At 42.4% G+C, this 17,615-nt stretch overlaps 1 protein-coding gene across 1 annotated transcript in view; it reads right to left on the bottom strand.

The window, feature by feature from the left end:
• The window catches only part of FCHSD2 (FCH and double SH3 domains 2), a 140,850-nt gene that overhangs the window by 2,927 nt on the left and 120,308 nt on the right, over positions 1-17,615 (bottom strand). Inside the window, exons 13-19 of the mRNA XM_062578343.1 lie at positions 9,088-9,249; positions 4,458-4,592; positions 3,604-3,687; positions 3,297-3,474; positions 2,804-3,024; positions 1,555-1,684; positions 1,316-1,398 (exon numbers count right to left, since the gene is read on the bottom strand). Of these exons, the coding sequence (XP_062434327.1) occupies positions 1,316-1,398; positions 1,555-1,684; positions 2,804-3,024; positions 3,297-3,474; positions 3,604-3,687; positions 4,458-4,592; positions 9,088-9,249 (993 nt within the window). The remainder of the gene's footprint in view (positions 1-1,315; positions 1,399-1,554; positions 1,685-2,803; positions 3,025-3,296; positions 3,475-3,603; positions 3,688-4,457; positions 4,593-9,087; positions 9,250-17,615) is intronic.

Raw genomic sequence — 17,615 nt, forward strand, 5'->3', positions numbered from 1 at the left:
ACCCCAGCCAGAACTGGAGCTTCCAGCTGTATTCCAGCAATATCATAGCAAACTTCACAGTGTTTTTAAAACAGGAATAAGTTAACGTGCAACTTCTCTGATCAATACTTCAGTACTTAATCATGCAGCACTATCTCTGCGTTGCATATTTCAATGAATAGGGTCAACTCAGCGAATATTCAGCCTTGGCACGTAAGAGCAGAGAAACCTGTGGGCTCTACTGATGTGAACAAGAGGGATTCAGCTGCATAAAGACAAAATCCTGGCTTGGTTTAGTCAGACAACCGTCATGCTAAATACATGTTTTCTGCAACTTTATTATTCATCGAGAATGCAGGAAAATCCAGCTGTTCGAATCTTAGTAGGATTTGATTTAGGGCTTTGAAATCTCCAGAACTTCATTTTACAATTAATGCTGGCAGATGGATTTGGAAAGTTCTAATAGATCAAAAAAAATATTTGGGGGGCAAAACATCTCTTTTTAGGCAGCAAAGACATCACAAACCAAAGGATCTTATCACTGACAGATTTTAATCTGAAACACTCAAATCAGGGGGTTTTAAAACAAACTTAGCCCTAAATGTTGCAAACGTTATGTCAAACTGCTGGCAAGCAGAATTGTCCGCCGACACATTGTGCAGCTGACAACACAATCTCCAGGAAAAAAGATCAGGTGACCAAACTGTTCTAGCATTTATTTAGCGCCTCTTTTTTAGTTCCCTTTAGGGGGTATTACAGGCCTGCAGGAACAGAAACAATCTCCCAAAGCTTGAAGAAAGCACTGCAAGATTAGAAAGTGAAGTCTTTTTTTTTTTTTTTTTTTTTTTATCATCACTAGAGATGTAAAAATTTCCTCCCTGGTGAGATTTCATGATTCATATGCCTCACACAGAGACACAGAGATATTAAAGCTATAAAGGTAGATAAAGACAGGCAGGTTAGCTAAAACGACAGGGGACAGAGGAGACTCAAGGTCATCTTTAAACACAACGAGTTACTGTTCAAACAAGAGCAGCTTTGTTTTGTCCCAGTGTTTACTTATCTCATACAGCTCTCATGTTCTATAGCTTTTTGACGCATCTATGGTATAACCAACGAGGAGCAAACACATCTTTCCTTGAGCTGTTCTTCTGAGAAACTGTGTTTTCATACTTGGTAATTGGATTTGCAGAACACAGAGAGCCAAATTATCAGGAGCTGTGTCAGCAGAATTCCACAGCTTTCAGCGTACCTATCCTGATTTGCCCGGACTGGTGATACGACCTGGCTTGATAACATTGCAGAATCAATAAACACAGCAGTATTTCAAACTTACAGGTCGCAGTTTGCCATAAGAAGTTTCAGGAGGGAGTCGCGGAGGCTGTGAGAATCCCGGAGACTCTGAACCGAAGCTGTTTTCTGAAAGATTAAGCAATCCACCATGAACAGGCCATCTGGTATTGCTGAGTTAGCTTTACGCTGCAGAGAAAGGCTTTTTTTCCTCCCCCCGTCTGAAACACAAACATCTTAAATTAAGCATCTGGCTGAAATGCTCATTACCACAGATTTCCTCACCGTTAGTTGATGGCGATCTGGGAAAGTACTGGGAACCTCTTTTATCAGGGCTATGGTACGGACTGGCGGGCGGCTGGTCGTACAGCGGCAGCGGCGGCACGGCGTTGTTGGGCTTCGGAGTTGGGGACACCTGCGTTCAAAAGAGGGAGACGCTGCGGAAAGCTGTCCTCCAAGACGAAATAAGTCATCCGACACATTTCTATGCTAGTAGCTTTCCTCTAGCGAAAAACTATCTGCCAGATAAAATTGCTGTCAGCTACGTTTGAGGGAGAAAGCCAAGATATCCAACAGTGACGGTGATTTTTAAATCATAGGTTGCCACTGAGCAAAATTTTCATCCTTTCCCAGATATAATTTAGACAGACTTTTTGAAGGTTATCCAAAACCATTCATCTGGCCAAGTATGCCTCTCCACAAACACACATCCAATGTTCAGCTCCTGAATTTTATCACAGCTGCGCATCCGGGAACGTAGCTGAAGATACTTCTCAGTTTTCATGGTCGTCTTCCCAAATGGACGAATAAAAATACTGCAGAAATTACTTTGTAGGAAACGTGGAACACCACTGGCTAGCACCACAATTACAGATGAAAACATGTCCAGTTTTCTATTGTGATATAAGGTTTACAGAACTGTACCGAAACGAGGCTATTGTAATAGAATGAGTTATTGTAATGGCATATCCTACAATATTCTGCCCTTCAAAAATTAAGAAGATACAGAACAGATTTAAGTATGAAAATATTAAATTAGGATTAAAAGAGCCTATAATTCTCTTTTTGCCAGGCTCTGATCTCTCAGTATATGCCATAAATTAATTACAGGAATTAGACTGTGAATTTTTGTCCTTTGGTTCATTTCCTTCTGCCCAATCATTTTCTTCTATTCACAGATCTGTTATATTTGCATTATATTTGCCAAAATATATCGCTGGATAATTATTAGGCTAGGTAAGAACAAAAAGGTATGCACTCAGGATTTTTCTTCTTAAACTCGTTCTGATTTTCTTTTTTTTTCCAAAGAAGAGGCAGATCTTTGCAGCCTTGCAAAATCTCCTAATTTCTTTTGTTATCTTGTGTCACATTTTCATAATATCTACTACACTAATAGCCAAAGAAAAAGCTGGAGTTTGTCAAAGCTCATCACTGAAAGAAAAGGGTGAGCCAGCAGAAACTCAGTTTCTTACAGGAAAATGTTCTAACAAACTGGTACCAGCCATGAAAACATGCACTTTAACTTTTCACATACCTGAATATCTCCAATCCACGGAGTCTCTCCATTTTCTGAGGCTGTAAGTTCTTCAACTAATACAGATGGGAACACCCCAACACGGCCATTGAATTCCCCTTCCCAAAAGCCATCGTCATCTTGATTCTCCTTGTTCAAGATGCGGATGATTGCTCCTTCAGGGAAGGACAGCTCGTCATCTGTCTGGCCCTCATAATCATAAAGTGCTTTTACAAAACAGACTGAAGAATGGGAGAAAGAAAAAAAGCATAAACGGCATTAGTTTCAAAAAAAAAAGTACTGTACATAATTGCTCGAATTATTTTAGTTTTTATCTTAATATTAATCTCAAATCCATGAGATATCCAGGTAAATTACACAGATTCGTGATACGAGATAGAAGAGCTGCACTCAGTCACATGCCAAATACGAGAAATTCTCACGCTCCGCCACCCAAGTCGAGCCACGGAGTTCTTTCGCAAACAAACCGAACAGACTATTTGACGGTATTTACCGCTGGAGTCTCCGTTCAGGTTGCCCGAGACGAGGTCAGCCTCAGTTGAATTGTTCGAGGTGTGCGACCGACTATCCAGCGCCGCCAGGGACTGCAGCATGCTCAGCAGGCTGCTGGACGTTGGGAACTGCAGGTACTTCTCTGGAACATAACCCACCTGACCTGCCTTATTGCGCGCCTGTGAATGAGACACAAAATGCACTCTGCCTTCGCATACTTCTCTTAGAACAAGCCAAATACTTTTTCCTCTCCCAAGTGCTGTTTCAAAACGTGACAGTGAAAAGAAACTGAGTTCAGAAAACAGTACCTTTACCCAGTCTTCCATATCTCCATCTTCAATAACCTCCAATACCTCGTGCTCCTCTATGGTCAGTTCATCCGGCTGAGAAGCCTAAAGCGTGTAAGAGGAAGACCACACAAGAGAAGCGCTTTCAGGTGCAAGGGACAGACAGGGTAAGGAACTCTGTCATCCTGACGTTCGTTAAAACTGATGATGTTAAAACCCTGCAAAATTTCTGACGCAGTATACTTCAAAACTCCCTAATAAAGGTTCTTCCGTACAACTGCCGATACTCAAAAGGCCTTTTTCAGTCAAGAGGACAGAAGGAAGCACCCTGAATACCAACCAGCACGTCCAAGCCTATTTCCTTTTGCAGCCCTAATTACTCCATGCTCTAAGACCGTATCCGTGAGTAGCTCTGGCTACTGAAGCGGTGTGATTTACAGACCTACTGGTGCTAGCCAGCAGCGTGAATGCAGTTTGTCAGCGAGGCTTTAACCCGCGAACGGCGGTTTCGCTACAACGATACAAAGAGCGGCTTTGTCGGGCGGCGCACAAGCATGCCTGCGCCGACCGGGCGTTTCTAATACAGACACCCTGACTCAGTGACAAAAATTAAAACGTCTCCTGACGGCAGACGGTCTCCTTGAAGTCAGACAGGGCCGTCTCCACGTGCTTCCGTTCCGGTAGGGACTTCAAGAATTTCATACCTTTGCAGTTTTGCCTAACTAGATGATAGACACGTTTAATTTGCACAGTTGTGGAGCCAAATGTTAAGGTTCTAACTTGGACAAAACTCCACAGGCATAGTTGCATCTATTATTTGCTTGTTACAAAATTAATCTTATAATCCGACAGAAATTTTGACAAAAAATACAAACCTTATAGGAATAAACAACTTTGCAGGTCAGAGGATAATTTCTTAGAGTACCAGAAGGACTAGAACTGCTGTCATCAAAGACATCCATGCTGTCTTCAAACTCTTCACCTTCCTCCTTTTCTGCATCGGCATTAATCTGTTAAAACAAATTAAATTTGTCATATTACGAAGTAAAAATCAGTGAAGAGACAACAGTAGACAAAAATGAATTGACTAGTAGTCTTCAGCAATTTTAACTATTTACAGTTATTGAAATATTGGTAACTGAACAATGATACAATGCAAGTTTTTTCCTGAAAAAATAAGCGGGAGACCATCAATAAATAACATTTACCATACGAGTCTCAAGTTACATCAGAAAAGCAGTCAAACAAAGCAAACGTGGAAGGAAAAGAATCAGAGCTGTAATCAATCCACATCTTAATAGTTCAGCTGTATTTCTTGATTCAAGAACAGGCACCTGTATTTTAAATACATTATTGTAAAAAAAATATTGGAGGCTGCGGCTCAACTGTTGGATAGTTATATATATTTTTAATACAAGATCTGAAACAGCGGCTAATGTACTTCAAAGATGTTATTTAATAGCAACAACATATAGTTTGATGGAAAAAAGAAAAGAAGGGGAAAAAAAGAGAGACACACTGAGGATTTATGCTATTAAAAGACCAATGCACCTATGACCACAAGTTACACAACAAAGCTGCAGGGAAATACTTGGGGAAAAAAGTAATAATAAAAAAAAAAAATCAGTCTTCCATCTGGCGTACTCTGCACAATACATTTGCTGCAGTTTATTAAAAAAAAAAATTCTTCAGGCACAGAATTGTGATTAAAAACTAGCTATAAATGTCTAAATAAAAACTGAAGTCAATCTGCTGGAAAAATACAAGTTTCTATAAACGTAGTTTGGGCAACGTTGACGTGTGCTGTACTTTGGCCCTGTGCCTGGATTAAATTTTGAATAAACATTTTATCTCATGTGAAAAGAGGCAAGTCCTTCCAATCAACGGCAGCGCTGCTACGCAGCTGCCGTCTTCACCTTCGCCCTTCGTGAAAACGGCGCGGCCGATAAATCGAGGCAGGAGGACCGGCGAGACGCTGCGGGGCGGCTCGACGCCGCCGCGGCTCCGGAGCGGCTCGCTCCCCTCTGCCCGGGGCAGGACGGCGCGGCGCCTGGCCAGCTCCCGCTCCCCGTTCGTTTCTACGTTGTAATTCCTCCGCGGGGTCTCTGGAACTCGTACGAGTTTCTCCCGCTCGTTTTTTCGTTCAAGTACGGTTTACATCCATCCATCCATACACGGATGCTGCTGTAAAAAAAAAAAAAAACTGCCATCCTACCTAGCTAATGCTTTGCTATATTAATGATTAGCTATAATTAAGGCAAATTTGTGTGTGTGGGGGGGGGTTCCCCCAGTTTTTTAACTAGCTTTCACTGTGCATCGCCTGCTTGCCCGGAGCCAAAGCCGAACGCTCAGCTGACAGCCGTACGCAACGCCGTGGAAATTAATGGATCACACATATCTAGAAATCCTGGTTTGTAAAACATCTGGTTTTCCAACAAGAGGAGGAAAAAATACTTTTTAATTTTTCAGTGTGTGGGCTGCTCAAAAATATTCTTTCAATGGAATCATTTGCAAAGTCGGCACACACGCAGAGGGAAAACAGTGTTAATGATGCAAAAAACGCAGCAGTTTGTCTCATAAAGCGCTCTCTGCACATGGTCTGGTGCCAAAAGACAGTCTAAGCAAAGAACACGGGCCTGGGCCACGGTTCTGTCAAAGGCGCAATAAAAAAGAGAACCAACAGAAGAATAAATGCACGTTAAAAAGCGACAGGATAGCTTGATTAAGCATATGAAGAAGATGTTAATATGGCATTTACGCGTCTCATTTATCTTGTGTATATGCAAGAGAGATTCAACACCAGAAGCAGCCTCAGTGCCCAGAAGCCCTTTGCTCCATCTACTCTGAGAACACGCCGAGACCTTACGGACAACAGAAGACACATTTATACCAAACCAGTTCAAATCTGATTTGGGTGTAGGAGCTAAAAAAGGTAAAATCTTCACGGCAAGTCACTGGCAGAAGAGTCTGCTGAAGCACCGAGAAGATCCACCCAGCAGCGGTGTCTGGCGATCCACAGGGCCCGAAACGTCAGGCCGGTCAGGCTCGAATACGAACCAGTAACCTAACAGCTGAAAGAAACCATATCCTTCCCCACGAAAAGCATCCAGCTGCACGTTCACCATTAACGTACCAAGTGCGAACGTTATCTGTAACTTTGCAAGCGCTACGCCTGCGCTATACGAACGTTACGTTATTTCTCCTTCCTCTTGAAGAAATTACGGAAGAGTTGCAGTATATTTGCTGTCCTCCAGGCAACACGAAGGCTTCTCGATTATGTTAATGCGTAACAGACGCACGGCATGAATGCAAAATAACAGTTAACTTTTTGCCATCTAGAGTGGAACCAAAAAAAAAGTTGTATTTCTTCCCAAGATTCTGCGTTGTATCAGAAAGCAGCCAGCTGGGCATGCGGTGGGACACTGATTCCTGCAGCTCGGTACACGTTGTTGTAGCAGGTCAAATAGAGACAGAGATAGCAAATGCTCCGGGCCGTTTTCTTATTTGTAGCTCAGTAAAAGAAAATACCTCGCAAGTTTTGCCGGACGAGTTACGTCATGACAAATATTGATGCTCGGAGCAAAGCGACGCGTGACGCGGCCAAGGCAGACGGACGAGTTTTGAACGCTAAACGCGCGCCGCTCTTCGGGGTGAGGCGAAAGCACAGGCTCTTATAAGCTGCAGCAAGTCTTCCAATAATTGCCAGTAATGTGATTTTTGCAACAGTGCTACAAATCCCATTTACGGGCCGGCCTCACGTGGCCTGCCAAGGTCAACAGCATCTTTTTTTTTTTTTTTATACAAGAACATATGCAAGCTTAAAAGGGGGGAAAATACAAATCAGGTTTTAACCTCCCACGCTGTAGCATCCGCCAGCTTGCCAGGGACCAGCACTGTGTTTGGCTTCCGGGCCAAGCGCTGGCACGTCTGGCGGGACAGAGAGCAAGGCAGTGGGAGGAACCCAGCAGGAAGCTGAAGGAGGTGGAGCAGGAGGAGGAAAAGGAGGAGGAAAAAACACATTTCTACACAGCTATGTGGCATATCCTCATCTCTCACAGCTAGGAAGGATCTAAATGAACCGGAGCACAAGATTCCCTCCGGGCTTGGATAAGTATGAAACTTGGATCTGCCTACTGCAACTTTAATCTCTAATTATCCTATTAACCAGGGAATGAAGCCTCCAGAGATGGACTACAAAGAGCAGCGATTACAACAAACTTACTGTAAATCACCATCAATGTGTTCAAGCTCTGGATCTAACATCCTAGAAGAAACATCCCCACATCCTGACCAGAAGAAAGCAAAGAGTGGTTTCAGGAAGCGTTTGTTGAGTCCCCATTCACTGCTCGCTCACTTTTTTGAAGTAAAGTTAAGTTGACATAGATGGAAAAAAAACCTGTACGTTCAAAGCAGGCTTCCCCTGTAAGGGTTTGCCAGCAAAACACTTCTCTCTTTAGTGTTTGTCCAGTAATGGGTAAGAAAATGTGAAAATACATGAGAGTGAGCAGGCTTTTGGGGGTGTAAATACTGCATCCTTACTGAAATGGACATTTTGCTTCTTGTAGACGGCCAGCTGAAGAACGATCTTCTCAAAGCATTTGCAACGCAATGGGAAACCAGCTCACACTCCCCAGAAGCTTCATTACACATAAAATGTACAGCTTCCGGCTCAGAAGTGTTTGTTAAAAACATTTTAAAAAGGTGTGAATTAAGTAATTTTAGCAGAATATGAAGACCACAACAAAAAAAAAGTATCCGCACGCAAACTGAGGCTCCATAAAAGCCTCTGAATTTTGTTAAGCATTCTGCCACGTGCTAAACAGGCACACAAAAATCTAAAATTTGTTTGAGGCAAGTTGACTAAGCTTTTAGGAATTTTATTTTTGTTGGTTACTAGGAAAGAGCAACCGTTTGGTTAGTTTTACTGCCAAAGGTGACAACTCAGCATTGCATGCCATGTAGGGAAAAAACAAAACAAAACAAAAAAACCCAAGCTTTTTTAGTACTTCCTGTTTTTTCGAATAGGATTTCTTGGTTCAGGCAGCTGTTTGATTCAGCTATTAGTGTTTATTTTGAAAGATCTCATTCTTCCGGAGTTGAGGGGAGGGGGGGGAAGCAAGTTTATTTATTTTTTTTCTGCAATCCCTCTATGATTCATATAAAAATGTGCTTTCTTCAAAGCTAAACGTTTCTGAGAATGAATTCCAAGCTGCATATGTGAGATGCCTCTGGCCTATTTTGCAAATCAGCTACATACGTTACAAATGTGAGTGACCTCGTGTACAACAGAGTATAAAAACCGTTACCAACTTCAGAGTGCCCCGAGTTGGGTTTCAGTTATCTTCTGCACACGCTGCAGGAAATTTTGGGAGTTGCACAGCAGACATTTTTCTTTGCGGGGAGGCGGCAAAATAAACCTGCTATTCCGTGTTTTAGTCTATACGAGTTGCTACTAGGGGAGAGTCGGGGGAAACAGAGAGCGGTTTAACGCATCGGCAACGGTACCAGGTGCGAAGAGCCGTTGTTGGTCACCGACGGCAGGCTTGCCCAGCGCTCGCTCTCCAGCTCTTCCATCACCTGGTTCATGGCGCTTTTCAGCCACGTATCCACCGACACTCCGATCTGCTTCAGCAGATCGAGCCGCGCTTCTGCCTTCAGCTTGATTATCTGAGGAAACAAAACACACGCACAAAAAAAAATCAGAATTCTTGCCAAGATTACGTTTCGTTCGTTGCCGCAATGAAAACACACCTTACACGCAACGAAACCGAAAAGCCAGGGTTTCACGACGTCTCCCGAATCGGGGCCGCCGCCCGGGCAATCTGAGCTGGGGACGGACGCGCGACGCGCCGCTCGGCCGAAGGCGGCGGGACGCGGCGGCGCGGCGCGCGCAGCCCGGCTGCTCGCCCGCGGCGGGGCCGCCGGAGGGCACGGGAAGCTGTCGCGTTACGGAGACGGCGCGTTCTGCCATTTCCAGAATCGGCGCTCGGGTTGCTCTCAAACGATCCTGGTGTTTTTCTTGGTTTCGACAGGACTTTGCGCTTTATCGCTGTTACTTGTGTATTAAGAAGATAAGTCAGAAAACAAATGCGAAGCTTGAGGTGCAAGTCTGGTTCAGCTGCGCGCCCGAGCGCAGGTACGTTTTCACTGGCAAAGCAAGCGTCGGGGGGCTTTAAACCTGCTCCGAAAAATGAAACTACCTTTTGAGGGAGGTTATTTAAACTTCTGTTTCGAACGAATGTGGTCTTCGAAGGGCAGATGAAACTCCTAAAGATGAGAACTTATCAAGTGTAATTAATCTCGCTGCGCGGACGTGCCGTCGCGCACGCTCTCACGCGCAGCTGGGTACCGGGAAGGACAGGAGGAGCCTGCAAAACATTTCCCATGAGGAAGGCCAAAGCTGCTCAGCCAGAAGTTTCCGCTTCTCCATTCAAGCGCTCACGGGGTGAATGATTTACACGTGCTGTAAACACCGCTCGTGCGCCCATGGAGCAACTCCCGAACGCCTTTAAAGTCAGCGCGGCCCCGGCTGCAGCTTGGACTTTGTAAATATTTACGCAAGCAACGCGCTCCTTGAACAGGAGAAAGTCCCAAAGCAAAAATCCTAGAGAGATTTCCAGCTTTGGGGATCGTGTCAGCGAACGGAATAAGCGTCTCCCCCCTCTACGGTTCTCGGAAAGGCAGCATCCGTCCCGCAGGCCAGCGATGGGTGAAGCGACGAGGCTCTGCTTCACGCGAACGACGCGCCCCGAGCTCAGCGAGCGAAGCGGGGCCGGCCGAGCTCGGAGCATCCCGAGCACGGGGGAGAGTCTCACTCGGCAAACTGTTCTGGCTGAAAAGAAAGCACTGCGAGAAAGGTTTTGGCTCAACCCTCTGAGAAGATGTTATTCTGTTTTTTCCTTTTAGAAACATTTTTGCTTAAATTTTAGGGTTTTTTTTTTAATAAAATGATTTAAATATAAACAAAAAAATGAAACCATGCTTTTAAATAATAAACAATATTACACAATTTTGGGGCCACTGTAATTCTTTTTCAGCTCAGCCAACAGCCACTATGAACAGCTATTTGCATAGCAAGAGGTGGAAGTGAGTTTGAGTACAGTAAAAACAGCTATGGGAATGCTGCAAATATGCCCAAAGCCAAAGCAAATCCCTGCTCACCGCCCCCTGCAAATCAGTTTTAATTGGCAATCCAATGATGTTAAAGCAAGGATGCGTGAGCAAATAATCCACGCAACTAAACTTCCACTGCCCTGTTGCCATAAAACACATCCGGGGTGGAAAGCCATGCCAAAAACACCTGCCACGGGAAAAAAAAAATTCCCAAGGCATTCAGCCTTGAAACAGGGAGTCTAGCAGTACCTCCAGGTTTATAGCACGAACCTGCAATGCAGTAACTCAAGATCATGTTGCGCCAGAGATTCAAGAAGCAGGTAAGACTAAAACGTCAAGTTTTTTCTTTTTTTCTTTTTTTTTTTTTAAGTAGGAGGAAGGGCTGGGCAGGGGGAACACCAAGGTGAAGAAAAAAACGGCCAAGTTATTCATCGAGAAGAGCCCGACCAGAGGGATTATTTTTCCCACGCTCAAGCCTAAGATCGCAACTATGAAAACACTAAAGATCCCTGAACGCGGCCAGCAGTTGCTGGGAAAGGGGGAGATGCGCGAGCGGCTGCAAGCGGGGTCGCGGAGGATTTAAGCCTTTCTCAGGCTAGAAGTAACTGGACCGAAAGGCGCTTACCCAAAGCCCCCAAGTGGGAGATGAAGCGTACGTAAGATGTGCCTGTGCATACATTCATTAACCTCCTTCTCCGACGGGTGCACTCCTCTGAAGCAATACTGGTTTTGAACACACCGAAAAATGTTGTAAACCTTTCACAGCCACCAGAAAATTTGGAGAGGTTTTGAAGTTAGCTCTGTTTTGAGCCGAAGTTGGACTAGAGATGTCCCAAGGTTCCTTCCAAGCTGAACGATTCTTAGAAAACAGCGCTGCATTCAAACCATAGGTCTAAGAAACTAAACTGGATTTATAGTGAAATCCACTTTTCAAAAGAAGGTGGAAAAAAATGCATTAAAAAAAATTGTAAGAAAAATCTGCAAAACAAACATTGATATTCTTGCAGCCCAGTTTAATTCTCAATCCCTTTATGAAAAACAGGTATGATAGATATCATGAAAAATAATTCCTACTGCAATTATTCTTCATATCCACCAAATTTAAATTTATGATTATTATTTGCAGGGTGTTTTCAGAATGACTTATCCATCTGTCTCCATATACAACGCCTAGTTTTAGAGTACACAGGGCTCTCTAACACATATACTAAGCAGAGTTCTTCAACTGAGTATTTCCTCCAGGCTTTTGTAGGACTGTCTTTCATCATTAGCTCCAAAACATTTCCATGTTTTTTCCTGCCCCTTCATCCTGCAAAATACCTTCCTCTGTTGAACAAATGAAATAATGAACAAATATTCTTTATTATTATCAGCAATCTACACAACCCAGTCTCCTAAGGACTTCCTTTCTCACTGTTTGGACCAGACTGTCAAAACCTATACTGTGAAATACTTAAGCAGGACCTGAGAATACTGCAGAGCGTGCAAATTGCTGACTTAGAGCAAAGTCCCTGAAAAATAATTCCTAAAACGTATTACTTCTGGGCAAAAATTCTCAAACACAGTAATTCAATTTTTGCCCCATTCCAGCCAGAACGATGACAGGTTTGCATATAGCTGATAACACCGTCACACGACTTCGAGGCTCTGATGATACCCGTTTTCGACAACAAAACTCTTCTCCGTCCAGTTGTCCCCAGTAAACTGCTTGCCACGAAACACATTCAAAATTCAAGATCTGTGGATGTCAAAAGGCACCGTGGGGTTATATATTTATTTATTTATTTCCAGGCTCAGTGTGACTAGCCGGAAGGACTCATCCAGGTTTCGTACGGAGAAGACAATCTGTTTGCTTAGCACGATGCTCCCAAGCATATGTTGCCTGAGCAAAGCCACAGACGTGACATTTTACAAACTAAACTTTTTTGTCGGTAGCCTTATTCCATTCCGTTATTTATTTATTTTTTTGGGGGGGAGGTGAAGCAGATGGAATGAGATTTTCTCACATTTCTTATGAGCAGAGAATAACACCTCTTACAGCACCAAGCAGAAAGGTACGGCTGCAAGAACACCCAAGTAACACGCCGATCGCTGAAAACTAGCTGCATCTCCTTGAGATGCAGGAGGTCCACAAGCAGCATATGATTAATAGCTTAGCTCCAAAGATGCAATGGGAGCTCAGCGAGCGAACAGACCCAGCCCCACAGCGTCGTAATAAATATTCGCAATCAAATATAAGGAGAAGGAGAGAAGAGCCCCCAGTTTACAATTAGAAACGGACCTCAGCAATGTTTGGTTTCTGAACTAATCAAATGAAGTAAACAGCAGCATAATGAGCCTTAATCAAATCTAATCTGGTACAAACACTCTCTTGATGGTTGTAGATGTCCTAATTGAGATGAAATGCATCCCCCTATAATTAACTGGCAATAAGATTAATTACTGTGGAGGCCCCAAGACCTGCCTAGAACGCAGACCTTAGCACAAATGGGAAATCTCCCGTCACCATTAAAAAATTATTTCAGCCCTAAGACTGTCGCTAGTCCTTGGCGATACTCACACGAGGCAATCAAAGCATCAGGGTCAGTAGTTGGGAGAGACAGAGTAAGTTGAGAGGAAGAACAACTCAGGTAACCTCTTTCTGGAGGCCAGGAGACAGGCTGAAGGAAAGGATTCCCCTCACTTCTGCACCACGGAGCAGGGGATGTCATACTTTTTTTTCCTCTCCAATAGTTTAAAGATAAAATCCTTTGGCGACTACAAGTATCTTTTCGCCCACTACTCATCGAATAATATGAAGGGACACGGGCTGTAGAGAAATGGAAAGCTATTTCAAGGAAAATCAGGTCTATCAAACTGCCTGAACTAAAAGCTATAAAACACCCAGCAAGCTTCCTTACCATTGCCACAAAAACATTCATTTAAAATACCAAAGTTGTAGTTTAGCTACCCAAGCTGGCTGAGTAAGTGAAAAGGGGCAACAGCAATAATTTATTTTGTCAGATTACTGCTTCACAGCCATACAGTTTCAAAGGTGCCGATCTCGTTTACGGATGATGCCTGTATTCTGCCACCTCCGATTTAAATAAGCACCCTCTGCTTTCAGTGGTTGCCCGTATCACAACGTAGGCAGAATACTTCACGATGCCTTATACAACTGTGGTTAAAAGCTTTCCGACCGGCACAAAACTTCTCATATTTAAGAACAACACAGAAAACGGTTATCAACTACAGTCGTCATTTATCTTCTTCATATATTGATTGCACAGGAGCGAGCTGGCGTAAGCAGTATTTTCCCCAAACTTTAATCTGCTCGTGAGAAAGAAAACCGGGAAAAACACCTTCTATCACCGACGGGGGAATAAAGATTAATCATTGAGTTGTAAACGTGCCACTCTTGAGTTTTTCTGTTCAGGCTCTATATCATCTTGTGGGAGACACTCACTGGTAACCAGGTTTCTGCAAAATGTCATCACAGGTGCATTTTTGCTACATGTCTTCGCTGTTCCTTCAAAAGGTGCCTGCACCCACACCCTTGGTGCTTAATCAGTATATTGCCATATATACAACATCAGCATATGCCATATATACAACAGATTTCCACAGTTCCTCTAAAATGCTAGATCTCATTGGATTTAGGGTCTCGGAGGAAGAGGGGAAAGCGATTAATAGGTATCTGGACAACACATCCTGGAGAAACCAAGTTACCAATGTGTATCTTCTACTTTTCAGGTGATAATCCACATATAGATTTGCTGTGGGCAACTGCAAACTCCATCTTAGGCCCATGCTGTACATCTGTTTCTCCTCTGAATAGTAACTGTAGACTGTGCTATCAACCACAACTTCATTCTGGGATATGTCTCTGATGGCTCACTGCCTGGTAAAAAGAAAAGCTCCAGGTGGCTGCTTCGCAGATGTCCACGGTGGGAAACGCTTCCAAGAGCAGCACCGGAGTTTGTGTCCTGTACCCCGACCAGGCCTAAGACTGCTAAGAGGTTATGACTCAGCTCACGTCATACTAGACTGCATGCAGGGATGACTCTGTCTTCTGATATTTAAATGTCCTGACACTGGAGCAATTCATCAAGAATAGAAAATTCCCCAGTCGGGTAAGAAAAAGGAACACAAACACCTTTCAAGAGAAAAACAAACCAACAAAAAAAAAAGGAAAAAAAAGAAAAGAAAAGAAAAGAAAAAAAGAAAAAAAGAAAAAAGAAAAAAAGAAAAAAAGAAAAAAAGAAAAAAAGAAAAAAAAGAAAAAAAAGAAAAAAAGAAAAAAAGAAAAAAAGAAAAAAAGAAAAAAGAAAAAAAGAAAAAAAGAAAAAAGGAAAAAAAAAGAAAAAAGAAAAAAGAAAAAAGAAAAAAGAAAACAAGAAAACAAGAAAAAAGAAAAAAGAAAAGAAAAAAAGAAAAAAAGAAAAAAAGAAAAAAGAAAAAAAGAAAAAAAGAAAAAAAGAAAAAAAGAAAAAAAGAAAAAAAAGAAAAAAAGAAAAAAAGAAAAAAGAAAAAAAGAAAAAAAGAAAAAAGAAAAAAAGAAAAAAAAGAAAAAAAGAAAAAAGAAAAAAAGAAAAAAAGAAAAAAAGAAAAAAAGAAAAAAGAAAAAAGAAAAGAAAAAAGAAAAAAAGAAAAAAAGAAAAAATAAAAAAAGAAAAAAAGAAAAAAAGAAAAAGAAAAAAAGAAAAAAGAAGAAAGAAAAAGAAAAAAAGAAAAAAAGAAAAAAAGAAAAAAGAAAAAAGAAAAAAGAAAAAAAGAAAAAAAGAAAAAAAGAAAAAAAGAAAAAAGAAAAAAAGAAAAAAGAAAAAAGAAAAAAGAAAAAAGAAAAAAGAAAAAAGAAAAAAGAAAAAAGAAAAAAGAAAAAAAGAAAAAAGAAAAAAAGAAAAAAAGAAAAAAAGAAAAAAAGAAAAAAAGAAAAAAAGAAAAAAAGAAAAAAAGAAAAAAAGAAAAAAAGAAAAAAAGAAAAAAAGAAAGGTGGGAGAATGGCCATGGAGCTTTCTCCATGTCTACGCAATCAGGTCCACATGAGACATTTCAGCTTCTTTTTTTTTTTATAATATCATCTACACGTTAACATTAGAAACTTTCAGACACGGCACAAAGTATTTTACTCTTCCAGTTACAGTCGTAACAGTATCCACAATGTTTTGCAGATGCAAAGCTTTAACCTGAACAAGGTGATAACAAACTCATCTTAATGGTAAAGGGCAAAAGACTGCAGGCTACTCACACAGGATTTAACGGCGCAATGTGTGAAGCAAGCTTATAATAGCATGACTTCAATAACAACTGAAGAGCTGCAAATGTAAAACAAGCAAATTGTTCTCATTTTGGGGGGACTTTTCATTTTGTTTTACTTTGTGAATTACATAAATCACTTTCTTTGCAGGCTGTAAGATAGAAAGGTAACAACGAATGAACTGTTAGACCTGAAAACAGGCTTGATTCACATGAATCCCACACAAATTAATTACAACAGATTTTGGGCTTAAAATACTCAAATCGTCAAAAACTGATGAGCCACAGAATGCCTACCACACTTCATTGCCAGACCTCCCATCTTAACTTAAAGCGATTAGAAAATACAATCCATCCTGAATCTTTTTATGTAGTTCAGAGAGAAAAATTTTCCCTTAAAAAATATTAATGACTCTCCTAACTATATCAACCCTCCATAGAATAACAGAATCGGTAAGGTTGGAAGGGACCTCTGGAGATCAGCTAGGCCAACCTCCCTGCTCAGCAGGGTCACCTACAGCATGGTAGACAGGGTTGCATCCAGGCAGGCCTTGAAGATCTCCAGAGAAGAAGACTCCACAACCTCTCTGGGCAACCTGGTCCAGTGCTCCGTCACTCTCACAGGGAAGAAATTCCCCCTCACCTTCAGGCAGAACTTCCTGTGCTTCAATTTCTGCCCATTGCCTCTTGTCCTGTCACATGGGACAACCGAAAATAGTTTGTCCCCATCCCCTTGACACCCTCCCTTCAGGTACTTGCACACATTGATCAGATCCCCCCTCAGTCTGCTCTTCCCCAGGCTGAACTGGCCCAGCTCTCGCAGCCGTTCCTCACAGGGCAGGTGCTCCAGCCCTCGGATCATCTTTGTAGCCCTTCACTGGACTCTCTCCAGTAGCTCCATGTCTCTCTTGTACTGGGGAGCCCAGAACTGGACTCAGTACTTGAGACATGAATCTCAACTCAAAATATCTTAACATCTTCCATCTTTTTTTTTTCCTCCACTGCATTGGTGTAAAAATCCTTTGTATCGCTGCTGGCAGGATCACTCTTCTCTTGGCACAAGTGTGGTGAGGATCCTTAACAGTATCAGCTACAGGGACTGTGCACGTGTGCCTCTCCCCATAGCCTTGCTCAGAGCGCAAGCTGCACCCAACAGTGTACAGAGACTCTTCCAGCAAATGCCATTAAACAGAAAAGCTTTTGAATTCCCTTGGCCTACAAAGGAACAGGGAAGATAGGAAAAGAGCTGTCCAAAAGCAAAGAATCAGGGTGAGGATGGAGGAGTTGTGCTGGACTGAAATTATTCACAAAAGGAAAAGAAAGCCCATGTAATTTTTCTTTGTCCGCTTTCCCAGTCCTCTTGTGAATAACACAGAGGTGCTGAAAATTCTCTCTCCTTTCTCAACCACGTTCATCATACCACTGGGACAGGTTGCCCAGAGAGGTTGTGGAGTCTCCTTCTGTGGAGATATTCAAAACCCGCCTGGATGCTCTAGGTGACCCTGCTTGAGCAGGGAGGTAGGACTGGATGCTCTCCAGAGGTCCCTTCCAACCTCAACCATTCTGTGATTCTGTGATCCAATAACTGTGTGTTGGCTCTCACCAAATTTCCAAACGCTGAAGGGAAGAAGGACCTCTGTGAATCACGGAGCTCAATCAGTTGCCTCATTCCTTTGCTTTACTTA

This window comes from Rhea pennata, chromosome 1, assembly GCF_028389875.1.
Source record: "Rhea pennata isolate bPtePen1 chromosome 1, bPtePen1.pri, whole genome shotgun sequence".
In the NCBI taxonomy this organism is placed as follows: Eukaryota; Metazoa; Chordata; class Aves; order Rheiformes; family Rheidae; genus Rhea; species Rhea pennata.